The sequence below is a fragment of the Hylaeus anthracinus genome, unplaced genomic scaffold, assembly GCF_026225885.1.
Source record: "Hylaeus anthracinus isolate JK02 unplaced genomic scaffold, UHH_iyHylAnth1.0_haploid 0, whole genome shotgun sequence".
NCBI classification, from domain to species: Eukaryota; Metazoa; Arthropoda; class Insecta; order Hymenoptera; family Colletidae; genus Hylaeus; species Hylaeus anthracinus.
In genome coordinates this window covers 25033298-25051207 of record NW_026533254.1, presented here as the reverse complement: position 1 = coordinate 25051207, position 17910 = coordinate 25033298, and the positions used below count along the sequence as shown (strand labels likewise).

General features: G+C 42.0%; 1 protein-coding gene across 2 annotated transcripts in view; it reads right to left on the bottom strand.

The window, feature by feature from the left end:
- Positions 1–10559: 10559 nt before the first annotated feature.
- The window catches only part of LOC128893710 (MAM and LDL-receptor class A domain-containing protein 1-like), an 8279-nt gene continuing 928 nt past the window's right edge, over positions 10560–17910 (bottom strand). For both annotated transcript variants that reach the window (XM_054154900.1, XM_054154909.1), the window contains exons 4-12: positions 17175–17339; positions 16920–17090; positions 16179–16287; positions 15590–15746; positions 14643–14775; positions 14395–14553; positions 13113–13505; positions 11069–11333; positions 10560–10959 (exon numbers count right to left, since the gene is read on the bottom strand). In XM_054154900.1, coding sequence (XP_054010875.1) covers positions 10950–10959; positions 11069–11333; positions 13113–13505; positions 14395–14553; positions 14643–14775; positions 15590–15746; positions 16179–16287; positions 16920–17090; positions 17175–17339 — 1562 coding nt within the window. In that variant the 3' untranslated portion in view covers positions 10560–10949. The remainder of the gene's footprint in view (positions 10960–11068; positions 11334–13112; positions 13506–14394; positions 14554–14642; positions 14776–15589; positions 15747–16178; positions 16288–16919; positions 17091–17174; positions 17340–17910) is intronic.

The window sequence follows — 17910 nt, the reverse complement described above, 5'->3', positions numbered from 1 at the left end:
ACAACAAAATTCAAGTAAAATTCGTTCGCATTCGTAGCGATCCAAGAACCCTGAAAAATCGAACTCGCGATGATCAGTGTTAACAGTCCCTTCGGGTTGAGAGACTCGATGATCGAGCAAGGTGCAAGCACAGACGTCGACCCTCTCGTTCAGGCTGTCGACGATCGCGAGACTGCCGTACTGCCGTGTGTGTTTTGCCATGTTTACGAGTAGGACGAACGTGAACGCATGTGAACGCATGTGAACGCATGCGGTCCCGAGAGTCGCGCAGCCTTTAGACTGGTTGGAATTGCTCGTTTCGTCGAACGTAAGCTGTAAGGTTCTAACGAGTAATTAAAAACGACTCTAGGATTAACGAAACTATCGGTAGAATAAATCTCGAGGTAAAATGAAATATGTGTAAAAAAAATCTGTATATATATATATATACATGCACGCGTATGTGTATGCATATGTATGCGATTGGCAGACACCGACGAGGCTCAACTACGCAATACGTGTAAGATGGCGGCGAGAGGAAGAGACTCGTGAACGCGTCAAGCGAAAATCCCCTTATGCAAGGTCAATTCAGTATTACAGCGTCTAGACTATATACAATTGTAAAGTTTTGTTTACACGCTCCCGACGGGACCCACTGGGAACTCGTTCGTGGATACGTGAACTACGCCTGCGTCGGTATTCCAGTTGAGATTCACGATTTTCTCGACTGAAAGGGAAATTATTTTCAAACCAAAGATAAACAGCATTTGTTTCGATGAAAACGTCCGTTACGACACCGCACACTAACATGCTATAAAATTACAAACGCGTCCCACTGATTTTCCAGTATCTTAAAATCCATATCGACACAAATTAATGGCAATGAGTACCAGCTGGCCTTAGGAGCGTCAGAGCGACGCTAGTACGTCGTTCCTCCGCCGGCAGCGCTAGGTGCCTTCCTCGTAAGTCCCAAGTTCCAAGACCTGAGATCGAATTCCGTCGTGGAGTTTGTCGACGCGAATACCGACGGCGAGCGTGAACCTCGTTTCTAGCGACACAAGTGCCAGATTCGTTCGTAGACGCTTTTCGGTTTGCGTAGTTTGGCGTGATTCGAGAAAGATGAGCACGCAAGTCGACGACTTTGTTTGATCGAATCATCTGAAAACAGGGTTGTACCCTTAACCCTCCGCGACCCAACGGTCCCCCTTGATTCTTCGTTCCACGATCCTGTAGCCACCAACGTCTAGTTTCCAGATATCAGTCGTGATTCGGTTCGCAGCTTGTCTCGTTAGTGGGCCCCTTGATTTCTCGTCAACTCGAGCGACTTGGGTCACGGAGGGCTAAGCGAACTGAACATATCAGAATCTACGTATTTTTCATCAGAACAGAATATTTTTAATATTCACCGAACGACGCGCGCAGACTTAGCGAAAAAAAAAAGAACAAAATAAAAGTGAGAAAAATGAAAAAAAAAAAAAAAAGAAAATAAAGCGAAATAAACAAAACGAAAACACACTTCCTGTTTGCTCAGCGGTTGTTGTCTCTTGGGAGTATTCACCGAAACGCGATTGCGAGATAAAATTGTTGTTCAGTGTGCGAATGCTTGAACTAATTATCGTCATTGTTAAACGCTTAACCGGCCGTGTCATTCGTTTTTTGCGTCTGAAGGATATTTCTCAATGTTTCTCAATGAATTCAACGTTCGATTGTCTCTTTCGATGAAACTTAGTGAAATTGTAATCGATAATCTGCGCGAGGCATCTGTATAAAAACGAAAACGGAAAAAAAAATTAATAATTATATTTCCTGACAACTTAACCAGCACTCTGTGAGTAATCGAACATGTTTGCAGGTAAATGAGTACATTTGTAAATAGACGAAGAAGAAAAAAAGTATATATATATATATATATATAATTTGTGTTCCGTTGATGCGACGTGGTATTAAGCGAGTTGTAATCGTTTATTAGAAGTAAAACATTTTTTCTGAAGGGGAATGTTTTTCCATTTACTGTTGATGTCTGAGAGGAATAAAACGGAATTTCAAACTATTCCATTCGTCGATATCTAAGCACTGGTGAACTATTTCGTGGTAAAATTTCTTCCTACGCCAACGTGGAAAGTGCACATATTCCTAGAAACTCTACGCTATGATACTTGTCCAAAAACTGGCAACATGTGCCATTAACCTGAAGAAGCGAATACAGCACTGTAAATCCAAAGAATTCTATTTATTCGATAAGAATTCCCTCGCAGTCACGTCCCTCCTTAAACTCGAAACGAAATCCCTGCGCAACATCCTAATCGTACGCAAGAGTATCGTTTTTTGAAGAAACGAAGCTTGAATGGCTCTGTGACGATATTATAAGTTCGGTAAAAAAATAAATAACGGTCGATGACGTTGCAATTCGTTTAGAAGTTTGCGGTCGGTTGAGCGTGGAGGTGTATCAACGTTGTAACAGAGCGAAAGAGCGTCGAGAACAATCAGAACAATCATGTTAGACGACACTGGCAGTGAGTGATCGCGTAGAAGACACGGTATAAAGGTGAAAACGTAGCTAACAGAAATTAATATAAAGCAACACACGCTCGCTACTGACAAGGGCCATCGCTCAGCCGTGGCACGCTGATTTTTTCACGAGACTTATCGCGCGTGCACTTGGTGCTTCGTTTGAAACGGAACGGTTGAATATTTCATGAAGAGAAGGAGCTATCGTTAAAATGTTTTTACGCAAGCTTTTCCAGGCAACCCGCCAGGTGGACTGTAGCGTCGGTTATCAGCTGTCAGGCGCGAGAACGGTGCCCCTGACAGTAGGCAACCGGTGCTGCATGTCGAATAACAGGTTGCCGTCTCTTGGGCACGAGAAGTGTGCCCCTGACAGTAGGCAACCAGTGCTGCAGATGGAATAACCGGTTGCCGTTTCTTAAGCCGGCGACTGACTTGCAACAGAACATTGTAACGTAACGCGAGCATTCGCTTAGTTTGGACGGACTAGCGAGCGACGAACCGAGCCGTTCTTGCGCTCGGTTCGCACTCGACCGTGCTCCAATGGTCTGTCGGCTTTTGACGAACCTCTACTTTTCACTGAACTGATTAGAAAGCATCGAGAGAGAATTCATCCGAGAGTTCGAAGCGAGCATTCGTGACTCCAAAAAGGACCTCGTAATGTAACGTTGGTGTCGAACCGTAAAAATCGTGCCGGAGCAGTAACATTCCAGCGTACTGCTGCAGGTCAGTCGGTGGCTTTAGGCGCGAGACGGGTGCCCCTGACGGTAGGCAATCGGTGTTACAGACCGAATAACGGGTTGCCGTCTCTTAGGCGCAGGGTGACGCCCCCGATTACAGGCAACCGCTGCTACATATCGACCGACCGGTCGCCTTAACGAATTTGTCTAAAAACGTGTTATCAATAGCTTCTCTCCATCAGCATGGAAAGCGTCATAGTAATCAGCGCGTCACCGGTGAGCGGCATTATTAGAACGCTGCACGGATTCTTGATAGCTTCTTTTTGATACGACATGTAGCATTAATTTCTCGAAGCCCGTACAGTGGGAACACTGCTCGTGTGATTGTCACGTGGGTGAATTGAGGTTAGGTGCGGGCATTTTTATCGTCGCCAGCTTCGAAGATATATTTTTAGACGAGATATCTGTACATACACGAATACACGAACGAACACACACACACACACACACACACACACAAAAAGAGACACTGAGAGCATTCTGCGTTAATACTTCGGCCTGTGCCCTTTTTTTCGAGACGGAACTCGGCTGTCTTTTTCATGCTTCTTGAATAAATGTGCGATGCTTGTTCCATCAAAACGATCTTTCTTACTCTTCTTCATCCTTCTCTACGCGTGCTTCGATTTCTGTTTCTTTCTTGTAATTCAACCTTCGGCTCTCCATAAATAAACCGAGCGTTTTTCTTTGCTTGGACGTTCCAACCGTGGAAAAGGCGAGAGATAAATCCTAATTGATCGTCCCAGAGAGAAATAGAGATCGTCGAGGATCTTGGGTAATTAAGCAGGACTGATATAAATGCGACACTTCTAACCGCGACTCGCCTTTCGATCAAGTTAAATTAATATTATCCGCCGGGGAATGACGCAAAGGCGAATTGAAAAGGAAGCTTTTAATTCGTCACCGATGACGCCTCAGTGGACGATGGTACAGCTCCGATTCAAATTAAGGATATGCCATCCGTGGTAAATAATATAAGAGTGAGTCTAGTCAACAGGACGTGCACGATGTCCGCCATATTAAAATCGTTTGGTAAGGTATGACGAAAGCACTCATGTTGAGGTCATGTGACGCAAGAGTGCGTCATGCTAAAGCAACGTTCGAGTCGATTCACGGTTGAGTAGGCTATTTAGTATGACGTCATTTTGCTCTACGTGACGTCGCACCAGAGCGCGACGGAATATTTCCACGAAGGATCATCTTTAACGATCGTCAGTAGTAAAAAAAATAAGATGATTCGTTTTAAACAGAGAAAGGTACAAGGGGAAGATGAATTAGGCGAGCCTTTATTAACCTTCGCCCCGAGGTTTCCTGCGGATACATTCAACAGGTGATTTAAAACATCATCATACCCGTCGTAAATTAAGCGTTATCGTAACTTTAAATATTTTTCTACGAAGCAAACTGCTAAACGGTAGTTAATTGAGGCTGCCAGGGTATCACGTTCCAACCTCAACTAAAATCAACACGAAGCTACTTTAATCGACAGTCGACGTTTACGCAGTTCATTATCGCGTTTTACAGCTTGCTAATTCACGGAACAGTAGTTAACTGTTGGATCCTAATTTTTTAATGTTATCACTGGCAAGTAAAAATTTAAGATCAGGCTATTTGGCTGTTGGTCTTTTAGTAATGTTTTAGTAATTGAATAGTCGAGGATAGTCGACTGTATCTTATAGAGTACCCTAGTAGTCAGGTACTTGAATGGGATATCAATAGTCAAGGACAGGTCGTATATTTGAGTAACATTCGAGTAGTCAAGTTGGTCTTTTATGAATGTCTATTCGGGTAGTCAAGGATAGTCAAGTATTTAAATACTCGAATATATCCGGTGTTCGATTGGGATTTAAATAGTCAAGGATAGTCGAGTATTTAAATAGTGCTCGAATAGTCAGGTATTCGAATAGTCCTGGAATAGTCATCTATTTGAATACTGTCTAACAGTACCCTAGTATTCAGGTATTTAAATGGAGTCTCAATAATGAAGGATAGTCTTATATTTGAGTAACACTCGAATAGTCAAGTTGGTCTTTACGAATGCCAATTCGATTAGGATTCGAGTAGTCAAGGATAGTCGAGTATTTAAATATTACTCGAATAAATCAAGAAAACTGTTCCTCCAACCTGATCCAGCAAAACTGTAGCCCCGGTTGCCAGTTACGAGGGGCAGGGAAGGTAACTCGAAAGAGATGGCGATCAACGTTACAGGTTGAACGACGGGTTGGCTGCGATCAGGAGCTGGAAAGATGCCCCTGATCGTTGGCAAGCAGTACTACAAATCGAATGACGGGTTGCCTGCTATCAGGCGCAGGAAAGATACTCCCGATCGTTGGCAACCAATATCACAGAAAATAAATACTCCAATTTACAGCTTTATGATACCTTACTTACTCTATCCTTCATCGTAAAAAAAAAAACGCCATAATGCGACAAAGTAAAAATTGCAGAACGTTCGAATATTAAAGTCACACATTGTAGGTTGTTCAGAGTAAATCCAGGATCACGATCAAGATTAAGGAACGAGAGGCCGCGTTACAGGAGCGTGTTTATCGGTCGAACGTGCTCTCGGTGCATGGTTATTCTGTCGAAACGCAATCCTAAATTTAGGGTCTGAAACGGTGGGAATTTTAATTTTAATATCACGCCACTATTTTAAGCTAATCATCGATCGCGTCGAACTACCCCGGCCTAAACTTCGACTTGGGAACTTTCTGTTCCATTCCCCGTTCCCCCGTTTCTTCCGCGGATTTAATTAAAGCTAACCAGTAACTAGTTAAGAAGCTTTTTCGGAACTTTTTATTTGCGGACTCGTGCCGTGACTGAAATTTCTTAGGAAGGTATCCCCGGAGGGAGCGTTATTTGTGTAGAAATATTATTTTAAGGTGAGGTCGTTCAAGGCATTAACGTTTCAGCCATCTTATTTTGGTGCTCTCTTCGGTGGATTATAAAAGGTCCCCCGAAAGTGGTGTCGACGATTTTATTTTCGAATAACGAGAGACACCTGTGGTCGTGACGCGCCACGAAAGGAATTCTTTTTGCGTACGATGGACTTTCACCGTGGTTTTTACAACGATAAAAGTCGCGAAAAAACGATAATCGTTTGGAAGGAGCGCGACGTAACATTTGTTTGACGTTGAATGGAAATGGCAGCGTTACTCGGAAATCCACTTTAGTCTCCGCCCGCCTCGCGACATTTCTTCCCTATTGAATTCGATACTTTGGGAAACATCGCGCGCACTCTTTCAACGTTGGATCTAATCTTCTATGCGTCTCCGTGTTCCACCTGAAAGTAAAATGCTTTTTCGTGGAAGCTTGAATCCAGCTTGAAATGGGAGAAGGCCAGCGTTCGCACGCTTGGAAATTCTCAGTGTCTTTCTCGGAATCTTTTCTGATGTACGGCGCGAGTCACGAGAAACAGAACGAAAACAACGAGCGGAGCAAAACTTAAATGCGAGAGAAATTAAATGAACTAAATAAAGAAATATAAAGAAACAAGCTAGATATTATTTTGAAATCGCTCCATTGCGAATTTCCATTGCGAAATTGTTGAACTAAAAAATTTTGATTCGCAATTTGGTGCGAAAACGCTTTACGCGTGAGAAGGTAAAAACGGGAATAAAACACAGCGAACTGTGGAAAGCTTAAAAGAGGTCAACAAGTACGTGTTCGGACTTTCGCAACAGTTCGTGAAATGGAAGCCAGTGAAAATCCTTCTACATAGGGAGTCAGTAAAGTAGAAAAATATAGCGGCCACGAGATGCTTTAAAACAGTCCAATTTTTATACCTATTAAGGAATCTGGTATTTCTTAAATAATAATTACTATTAAGTTATTTTAATAATACTACTATAAATAATTAGACGGAAATGTTTTAATCACTGATGAATTTTGCCTCTCTGAAACCGACACGTGGACGCAATAAAATGCAGACTAATACGAAATGCAATTCTGAAGATGCCAATTACCCGACTGTTTAATTAACTCGTCGAGGGGCGACGTTTTTGTTTCTCGATTCCGTCGCGAGCAAATATGTTATTATCCCTCTAATTTTTCGTGTTGACTTTCGTTATTGTTCGACTGCATGTATGTTTAATTAAATTTGTATATCTCGACTGTCCCCATTTTCTCTCAAATCCTCTCATAGTTTCGTTGCTTAGATTTCTCAAGGCTTGCTTGATTCCAACAGTGTGAATGTTTTTTTATGAAATGTCAAAGAAAAAGGATGAACGGCTCAAAGCAGACCTGTAACTCTGGCTGCCACTTACTAGGCGCGGGAAAGTGCTCCTGATTGTTGGCAGCCGGTGCTACAGGCTCGCATGACGGGTTGCCTACTACTAGGCGCAGGGAAATGCTCCTGATCGTTGACAGCCGGTGCTACAGGCTCGCATGACGGGTTGCCTACTATCTAGGCGCAGGGAAATGCCCTGATAGATGGCAACTATACTTATAGATCGGAGTTGAGCTTGAGCTTAGTTTATTTAAATGCGTATCGGTCGCTTGAGTTATTGCACTGTATCCATACATCACATTATAATTATTTCCATCCTTCTTAACATAACTTTTTAATTTTGGTTTCTATAACCAGAAGCTATAGCCCCTGAGAGCCACGTTGGAGTTGTGTTTAATTTACCTTAAATTTAATTAGGTTAGGTTTCATTTTTCCATAATACTTCTTCACGTACAATAACGATAGGAATCGGACTATGTAAAAAAACCGATACATTTTCATTTAAGAAAATAATGCAAACTGTCCTGCTCGCGGTGGCTATATCTCACTTAGCTTGTGATATAATATCTGGAGCAATAAAAGCTCTCTTTCCTTCTCGTCGATTCTTTATAATTAAACCTTATTAGCGTCGTAATTTCGACGCGTCATTAACAAATTACTCGTAATTAAAATTAACCCATTTCAGGCTTGCTGGAAACACGTATGACTTTGCATAATATTTTAAGGTCAGTAAATTTATCACGTAGAATGCAGATTCATTATGCGGAACGCGCACGTGCCGGTATAATTCTCTAATAATTTCGCGAAAACGTGGGAACGACGTTCGAGAAGTTCGCGGTATCGAAACTCGCTGAAAACTTCCGCGATAATCCGAGAAACTTCTTGAGAACAGCCATCGAAGCCACTCAGGAATTCCACGTGCTTCGTCGAGATCGCGCCGAAATTTCCACACGTCGCGGCATTGCCGGATAATCTCTTTCGTGGGATTTTCCAGCTGGGAAAATCGTGAAAACAGAGGTGTCGAACAAACGGGAAACGTGATCTGTAAATTGCAGCCGCTGATGAAAATAAATATTTCACTCGGTATAAAACCGGGTCGTACCGAGAGCTGTAATTACAATTAGCGGTTAATTCAGTCCCGTGGTTACCGAACTTTTTCTAATTGAGATTAATTAGAGATGGTGCACGAATTGATTCTACTTGGTTAAATTCTCAGTCGAGCGAAAATTTCGTTGAAAAATTCAGAACTATAAGATGAGGAACGTTAAAAGAATTTTAGGAATTTTAGGAGTAATGTAAGCTTCCAAACGAAGCTTTTAATAATATAAAAATGATATAAGCTGCTCTGAAATTGATACGTCTAACCTTAGATCGACGTAGGGCATAATGTAATTGCGGTTAGAAACGATTAAAAGGCACGGTTACGTTTAGAAAACGTCACAACTCTCACTCACTCCCCGCTTCCGCCGCCCACTCTCTTTCTCGCCAGTTTATCATACACGTTCCGGGTACCGTAATCATACGACGTGTTGCGCAGACGCAATCGATCGTCCTGGACATGCTACTCCACCTTCTCCACCCCTCTTCAGCGACCCTTCTACAATCCGTTTCCTTCTAGCCGTCTCGCCTGAGCAGAGTGATCGTTGAAAAATCCACGGATTACACAAGCACTCGTGGTAGTTCCGTAACTAGAGCTGTGGGACTCGTCAAGTTTCCGTAATCGTATACTCGAACACCTCGGCGATTCAAGTACTCGACAAACCGTAATTCGAATACTCGACTGCTAGAATATTATTTGAGCGGTATTGAAATAATTGGCTGTTTGAATGCTACTCGAGTAATTGGCTAGTTTAACGTTATTCAAGTGGATTACTATTCCAGAACCATTCGAATACCTGACTACTCGAGCATTATTTAAATACTTGACTTATCCGTGGCTATTTAAATCCCATTTAAACACCTGATTTATTCGACTAATATTTAAATACTCGATTATCCGTGGCTACTTAAATCCCATTTAAACACATGATTTATTCGACTGATATTTAAATACTCGACTATCCTTGACTACTCGAATCCCAATCGAATAGGCATTCGTAAAGACCAACTCGACTATTCGAGTGTTACTCAAATATAAGACTATCCTTCACTATTGAGATCCCATTTAAATACCTGAATACTAGGGTACTGTTAGACAGTATTCAAATAGATGACTTTTAGACGCTCTGGTATTCCAGAGCCATTCGAATACCTGACTACACGAGCGCTATTTAAATACTCGACTATCCTTGGCTATTTAAATCCCATCGGAACACCCGATGCAGCAGACTGATTTAAGACTACTGAAAATTTGAACTCGTATCGAAGGTTTCGATGTTTCTCGATAAATGAAACTCGATATAAAGGCTTACAATAAAAGTTTCGAAGAGGAAAATCTAATATGGGGCCTATCGTTTGCACCTACGATTCCAGAGGGATTTATGGTCAACCTTATCGCGATTCTGGCTTCGAAGTTGCGCGAACACGACGCCCGAGGGCGAGCCAATTCCTGCCATTTATCGGCGTTCACGAATTCTGGTCGCCGGGCGTGGGTGTAGCATTCGGTAAAACACTTTCGTTTCCGGCGCAATCGGGCAACTGAATCAACGTTTCGCGCGAATCGATACTGTTGCGGGATAAACCAAAGAGACAAATTGGTAGATCACGTTCGCGGACCAAGCTGTTGGGAAACCACTGTTGCGTATCGTTTTGCTGTCTGACGCTTAATTACGGGCTTCGAGTGGGACGGAGTCGAGCGTCGCGTTTAAATTGTCAGGGGCTTGAAAACGTAGGGTAGGAATAACTGTGATTGTAACCGTACCGTGTCACAAATTCCTTGTAGAAATGAAACTGATTGTCAGGTCGAGTGCTGATAGGTGGAGTAGGGGGAATCAAAGGCCGTGGCGGAGTCCAATTTTAAAACTGTAGCTCCGGTTGCCAGGTACGAGGAGCAGGATAGGTGGCCCCTGAGAGTCGGCAACCAGCTTTACGGATTGAACGACGGGTTGCCTGCTATCAGGCGCAGGCAAGGTGTCCCTGATTCCTGGCAACCAGTACTACAGGCCGACTAGCAGGTTACGTACAATTTACTGAAAATAAATACTACAATTTACACTACTCTATGCCATTCGCGACCTCGTCAGCTAATTCATTCGTCGTCTTAGGTTTCGCTGTTGGATTAAATAAAGTCGCTATTTATTTCATGCACTTCTCGTTTATACAACCCCTCGGGGGCATAAAAACATAATTACTGTTACTATATACAATACGTTAATCTTAAAATTACTGCTATCGTAACTGTCATAATTATCAGTGGTGTACGTGAATTGAACTTCACTTGTTGGATTCAAATAATAGTAATTACACAATTAAATAGCAATTAGATTCTGCAACGTAGCTGCAGTGTTAGAAAATTGCACCGCTAAAATTTGCAAATTGATCGATGATTGCGCGCGCTCTTCTTACGTCTTCCTGGAAACGTGTAAACAAATTAATCGTAACGAAGATGTAGGAGCCCGATTCGTCATAAATAATCCCCGACCAGTTTCTCTAGCTTAGCATGAAAAATAAGACCGCTTACGTCTCGTCGTTGTCGCTGGGTCTGGCCAGAGTGAAGTCGAGGATCTCGTCTGACGTCAGAAACCGTACGTCGCTGTCCTCCGAGAGCGCAGATCCGTTCGCGCTTCTCTTGTAGGTTTTCCTCCTTCTCAGAATGATGATCGCGACCATTAGCGTGATCGATGCCCCTGTCAGGGTCCCGACCACCACGCCGATAATTCCCGGCAGACTGAATTTCGCTGAGCCACGATGCACTTTTTCTAGATCGTGACGAGTCACGCTTGGATCTGCGATGGAGAAACCTCTTTTTTTGTTATCGGGTATGCTTTACGACCTAATTCAAGGGAAGTTTGAGATCGTTAGACATTAGGAGGTATGGTGAGATATCTTTACCTTGTACAGTGGGCGTAGAATGTATTCGTACAACGATCAATTTCGCAATAAACTTTTGCGTGAAATTGTAGTTTCTTAACTTCTTTTGTTACAATCAATGATATTTTAAATATTCTCAGAAGTCTCTAAGATGGATATACAGTCAGTGTAATAAGTATTCGTACAGGAACCATTTATTTTAAATTGGTGAAATTGTAGTTTCTTAACTTCTTTTGTTACAATCAATGATATTTTAAATATTCTCAGAAGTCTCTAAGATGGATATACAGTCAGTGTAAGAACTATTCGTACAGCAACCAATTTAAAATAAATGGTTCCTGTACGAATACTTATTACACTGACTGTAGTCCAAACAACATTTACTAGTTGATATAATTTGTGAAATTAACAAAGAAATGCGAAATGTGGGAGAAAGTATAGAAGCAATAAGTATTTGTACGATTCTTATGGCGAACCATTTGCAGTAGAGTTTTTAACGTGAACACTAATTAGTTTATCGCTCCGTACGAATTAGAGAACATCAAATTTCCAATGAAATACTTTTAAAAATGGCTGTAATAGAGGAATTGAAGAAGATCCCACTTCGAATAACTAATAATTTAGTTAATTTAATGCTTGGAATAAATTAATATAAATTACGTATAAATTAATGTAAATTTCTTTTGTTTTTAATCAAGTTTCAAAAATTAAACAGTTGTGCGAACACTTACTGCTTCAATATTTCTATCGATTAATTGTTTTTTTCTTATTAATTTCGCAACTTGCATAAATAGCTATTTTTTTTTGTGATCTACATATTCTAGAGATTTCCGAGAAATATGTAGAATGTCATTGTTTATAAGAAATAAGTTAATAAATTACAATTTTACATAGTTTTTTTGGAAATTGATCGGTGTACGAATACTTTCTTCGCCCACTGTATATTAACGGAGCATTGCGTTATTTCAAAGTATGTGACTTGATGATCCTCCTTAGAGAATGTTGGAGGTTTTTCATGGTTAGGTTAGGGCTGACTAACAACTATAAGGTATAGAAAAGCCAATATAACGTAAGATAAGCAATGGAAAAATGAAAAGACACTAAAAGAAAAGAGAAATTGGAAACGACAAACACATAGCGACGAAATATGGGACTACAGTTCCCATTCACGTTAATCCTTTGGACTCGGATGTCTCCTATGAGGGTACATCGTAAGTCTAACAAATTTTGTTAGTAACACCGTAAAGGATTTATGTTTATAGTGGTGTCGCCGCTTCAAGAAAGCTAGAACAATTTATAATTAAGTCTAATAATACGAAAAACGACACGTTTCCAAAGTTAGACTATTTTATGTAATGCGAGTCCTGTTCGCACGTTTTGCAACGAGATGGTGCAGAGTGCAAAGGGTTAAAACAAAACAAAGACAAACAGAAGTTATAGTAACATCATCTAGCGTGTCGACCCTGAAACTAAACTATGTGACTCGTCTGAGAAGACCTGTGTGTCTCTTGAAGTATCATTTGAAACTAGAGGAACGGGGTCTCTCGAATTCGTTTATAACTTTGAAACCCTGACACTCTGACAATCTATGTACTTCGGTGAACCTCGACTCGAATAGCCACTTGATCGATTCCCTGGAAACTTGGTCGAGTATTTCATGCATCGCGGAAACTTCGACAGGGAATTCGTGTTACCAGGTTCCTCTTCCGGTTGCGCGTATCTGCTGGTGGTCGTCTGCGTGAACGGCGTCTCCTTTGTTTGGACTGCCCTCATAGTTGCCACGGTTGACGTGGTTGGCCGAGTAGTTCTAAATATTCTTGGCGTAGTAGGACGAGTAGTTTTAGACGTTCTCGGCGTGGTCGCGTTAGCGACAGTGCCGACGGTGCTCGTCGATGGCTTTAAGGGGACGGGGTCGATGTCGTCTTTCGGAATTATAGAGATGCCCTTGCCCTCGTAGTATTCTGACCGGAGTGTCGCCGCGTCGCTGGCGTTGTCCTTCTTTGCTGGGGGCGTGGTGACCGGAAGCGTCGTCTTGCGGCTCAAGGTCACAGCTTCCGCGAATTCCGTGGTCCCGTCGTCGGTGAAAGCTGAAAGTTGTAACGCACGTGTTAGAAGAGGTAGTCCATTCGTGGTTACGTTTGCCCTCGGAATTTAAAAAATCGACATTTTCGTACTTTATTGCCATTCGCGCGGGAAAAAGACATCGAAACTGTGTCACCCCGACGCCCTGGACTGTTGGACATGTAATCCACGCAACGTGACAATGTTCCAACCCTTATACTTGGGTGTGGACCGTCCCTACCTCTGCCCCCCTCCCTTCAGCTTTGGGGACAGTTTTCGAAACGGAACCATTTCGGCATTCGTCCTTAACGTATCGAGAACAAACGTGGTGAATTTCATCGCCCTTCGACGTGTGGAAGTGCTCCCTTACGAAGGGGGTTGAAAATTTGCAAGCTGTTCCACCTCCCCCAGGTGGAGAATGGAAAAGGTGTCTATGGGGTGCACGGTATGGGTGATGGTATTTTTTGGATCATAGTAGTCCAGAGAATGCATTGAGCCCAAAATGGAGACCGTCGTCCAAAAATTGTGGATTTTAGAGGGGGAGGGGGTTTGTGGGGTGTAGGGGGTGGGCGGTTTGTCCGAGAGGGATTTCAAGGGGTGCATTTTGTAGAGGGCATCAAGGAGAGTCGCCTCGAAGGTTTTTTTGAATTTTTCAACCCCTCCCGTCACCCCTAGCCTTTTCCAAAGAGGCGTTTTTCTACACCCCCTCCTTTAGGGGGGTGAATTAACCCCCTCACATCAACCCTCGCCAATGCAACTTTGCACACACCCAGAAGACACTTGAAGACTATTCCTCGCGAAGTTTCACCGAAATCGATTGAAAACTCTCATAATTATGAACATTTAAAAAAGTGTGCCGCTTATTTTGTCCAGTAGTTTATATTTACGTTCAATAAGCAATGAAAATGAACTCACCGAGTACACAGTACTCCGCGTAATCGGGGCAGCAGTTTGAGTGCTCGGCGCAGTCGAGGGTGCAGAGACATTCGTCGGGCAGGGATGTTAAGTTATACGAGTAAGTATTTTTGCATTGTCCACGACAAGTCAACTGCGCGTTCACCAGCTCGATTTGATCTGGAAACCATTGCAAATTTCATTCATTTTATTCATTTAATCGACGCTTTCGAGTACCTATTTAATCAATTCTATTCTTAATTAATTACCATCATCGCTCTCGGTCACACCCTCGCGCTCGGTCTTGTTGGTGTTTTGACACTTGTCGCCTTGCAGGATGGCCACGTCGTCGATCGCGATATCGCTTACGTAGCTACTCCCCCGCACGCCTTCGATTATGATCTGAAAACAGAATGAGAAGTGAAGACGCGCGTGAATCGATTCTTTTTTAACCCATACGCTGCCAGGCAAATTTAAATGGTTTCGCCTTGCGCGCCAAGATTTAATACTAGATGTGTAGTAAACGTAGGGGCTGCACTTTACTTTGGCGGACCAAAAATTTTTCATTTCTTTTTTCTTCTACGTAATCCTGTGAGGCGAGGTTCGGTTCACTGGTTCAGGAGTTACGAGCAGTTAAAAAATTTAAAAGTGGGCATTTTTACCGTGTTTGAGTGACACTTTGACGCCGTATTGCCTTGTAGCCATACCCTGTCGGTAAAACAGATTCTCGCTGGTGGCTGACTATGTACATTACGTACTACTTTTATATAGTTACACCTACTTTCGAAAACTGTCATATCTCGAATGAACAGAGTTGATTCGGGCTTTCAAGATAACACAAAGTGGTATTAAATTTGTCATTTTAAAAAAGAAAATTTTCGCGACTGAAAAGATCATAAACTTATCCCTTGAGTAATCGCAATCAATTTGAACTACGAGTCGTCTCGTAGTTGGCAGTGAATGGTTTAATGGTTTAAATGGTTAAATGGTAAAATATTTAAATTTCGAATTAACAGAGTTGGTTTGGGCTTTTAGGGTAACAAGAAGTGGTATTAAATTTGTCATTTTAAAAAGAAAATTTACGATCTTCCTTTGCTATAATTCGCGACTGAAAAGGTCATAAACTTATCCCTTGAGTAATCGCAATCAATTTGAACTACGAGTCATCTCGTAGTTGGCAGTGAATGGTTTAAATGTTAAATTTGTTTCCCTTTACCTGGAAGCCCTTCTCAGCTTTAGGAAGATTGAAGGTGCCTTGCAGCCATTGGTTCCCCTGATTGCCCTCTCTGGTGAACATCAGTCGAGGCGTGATGTCCTTCTCTTGCTTGAAGTACACGTTCAAGGCCCCGGTTGTGGCGCCGTACATGTGGTACCTAAAATTTCCCGTGTTACACGACATCACAATCAAAGAAGTACTACTTTTAATTGATAACCCATTCTCGACGCTGAGAATTACACGTATTCAGACGATCATCGTGGACGCGGTCGCCCCTAACGAACCGCTACCATTCAGAGCGTAATTACGTGTCCTGCGATACCAACCGACGCTGAAAACGATTCGAGGCATGGGCGTGCTTTCGCTCGGCCAAACGTATCGAATTTTCATTAGCCTGCCATTTACAGATGTCCCTCTTTTGTCGATGCGTGAGAGTCGAGAACGAGAACGATATTTAACGCTTCTCGAGCCGCGCAGCTCGATGGCCGGTCGTTTCCGTTATTATTATATTTCGAGGGAGATTGAAAGGCGACGATGAGAGGCGCCCGAGTTCCTGTAGAATGGAATTCAATTACGAAAATGGAATTACCAGAAAGAGAAGCAGCCTGCTTCCGTGTAGGTCGCGTTGTAGATAGGGGAGATGATCCTAGCCGTGTCGTTCACCAATCGGCCGGAAGCCTCTATGTACAGGTAGTAGCCTGAAAGAATAACATTTAAGTTATTGATTTTTAGTTATTATTTTTTTTTTTTTTTTTTTGAATGGTTTATAATTTCGATTTTTGTAACATATTAAATGTTCAGCAAGTTCTTCCATTGCATTTTAATCTTAATTTTTTTAATGTCTCGCGAATATCTGTATGTTTCATAAGGGGCCTGTGTTAAAATTACAAAATGGTTTATATTGTTTTTCATAAAACTGTGGTGGTAATTTTTAATCAAGTAACATTCGAGTGAAGTTTTGTTGAAATCCTGCATTAAATAAATTCACGTAACAACTATAAAGATGCACATACTTGGACCAATAGTAATAGAAAGATACACTATCCCTGAGTAACACAGGCTATGTTTTATTTTGACAAAAGTACGTTTTCAATTTGCAATCTCAAAATATATGTCCCACAAAAGCTTTGAAACTTTAGGGTAGTTTTGAACATATTCAAATTAGTACATATCGGAAACTTTAAGTTACGGAATGATTTGAGATTATCTGTATTTAGGCGAGCCCCTACATTATAGGGGAGCTAGCCTAACAGTAAGAACAGTGATACAAAAGGCCAAGGGTGAAAGCGCGTGGCGCAGCTAGTATAAACGTTTATTTTAAAAATAATACCATCGTTCCCTTGGCCCAAAGTGTGATCGTGCGTGGGACCAGTGCCAATGTGAGAGCTGGGCGTCTCGAAATTATGGCGTCGCCAATCGAAATCGTGCTGGGGATCCTGCTCCCACCAGCAAAGGTCTGGTTTCTCGAAATCGCACTGCGTCGGAGCCGTCGCGTTCGTGTCTGAAACGAAAAACATTGAAAGGAATACCTTCTCAGGTCTTATTTTACTTTCACTTAAAACGAGCCTGATCGAGGGAATATTACCTCGACAATAGGGCGCTGTGCCATTCCACTGCCTTCCGTCGCAATAAATCTCGGCTGGACCGATCAACGCGTAGCCAGGCTCGCAGAAGTATATCAATATCGCACCGTTGTATTTCGTTGCCACCAGCGCGTGTTTCGGCGTCGGGAACTCGGGGCACTGATTGTCTGTTAAACGGAACACGATTCAGTTGATGAAATAATTAACTCGAAGACTTGGATATATATAAATACCAATTACAGCAAATCCTCCATAAATGCACAAATATCTCTACGATAAATGCACAGAAACCATCCATAGAATAATAAACTCGAAGACTTGGATATATAGATACCAATTATCGGGGCGAACAAAATGGATAAATATTTTAATTGGTATCTCTTGTACGACTTAATGCCAAATGTAATTAGAAAGCTGTGCTTACTGACCGCGCTGATTGTCTGTCAAACAGAACACGATTCAGTTGATAAAATAATAAACTCGAAGACTTGGATATATATAAATACCAATTACAGCAAATCCTCCATAAATGCACAAATATCTCTACGATAAATGCACAGAAACCATCCATAGAATAATAAACTCGAAGACTTGGATATATAAATACCAATTATTGGGGCGAGCAAAATGGATAAATATTTTAATTATTATCTCTTGTAAGACTATAATATCAAGATTAGAAAGCTGATTCGAAAGCTGTGCTTACTGACCGCACTGATTGTCTGTCAAACAGAACAC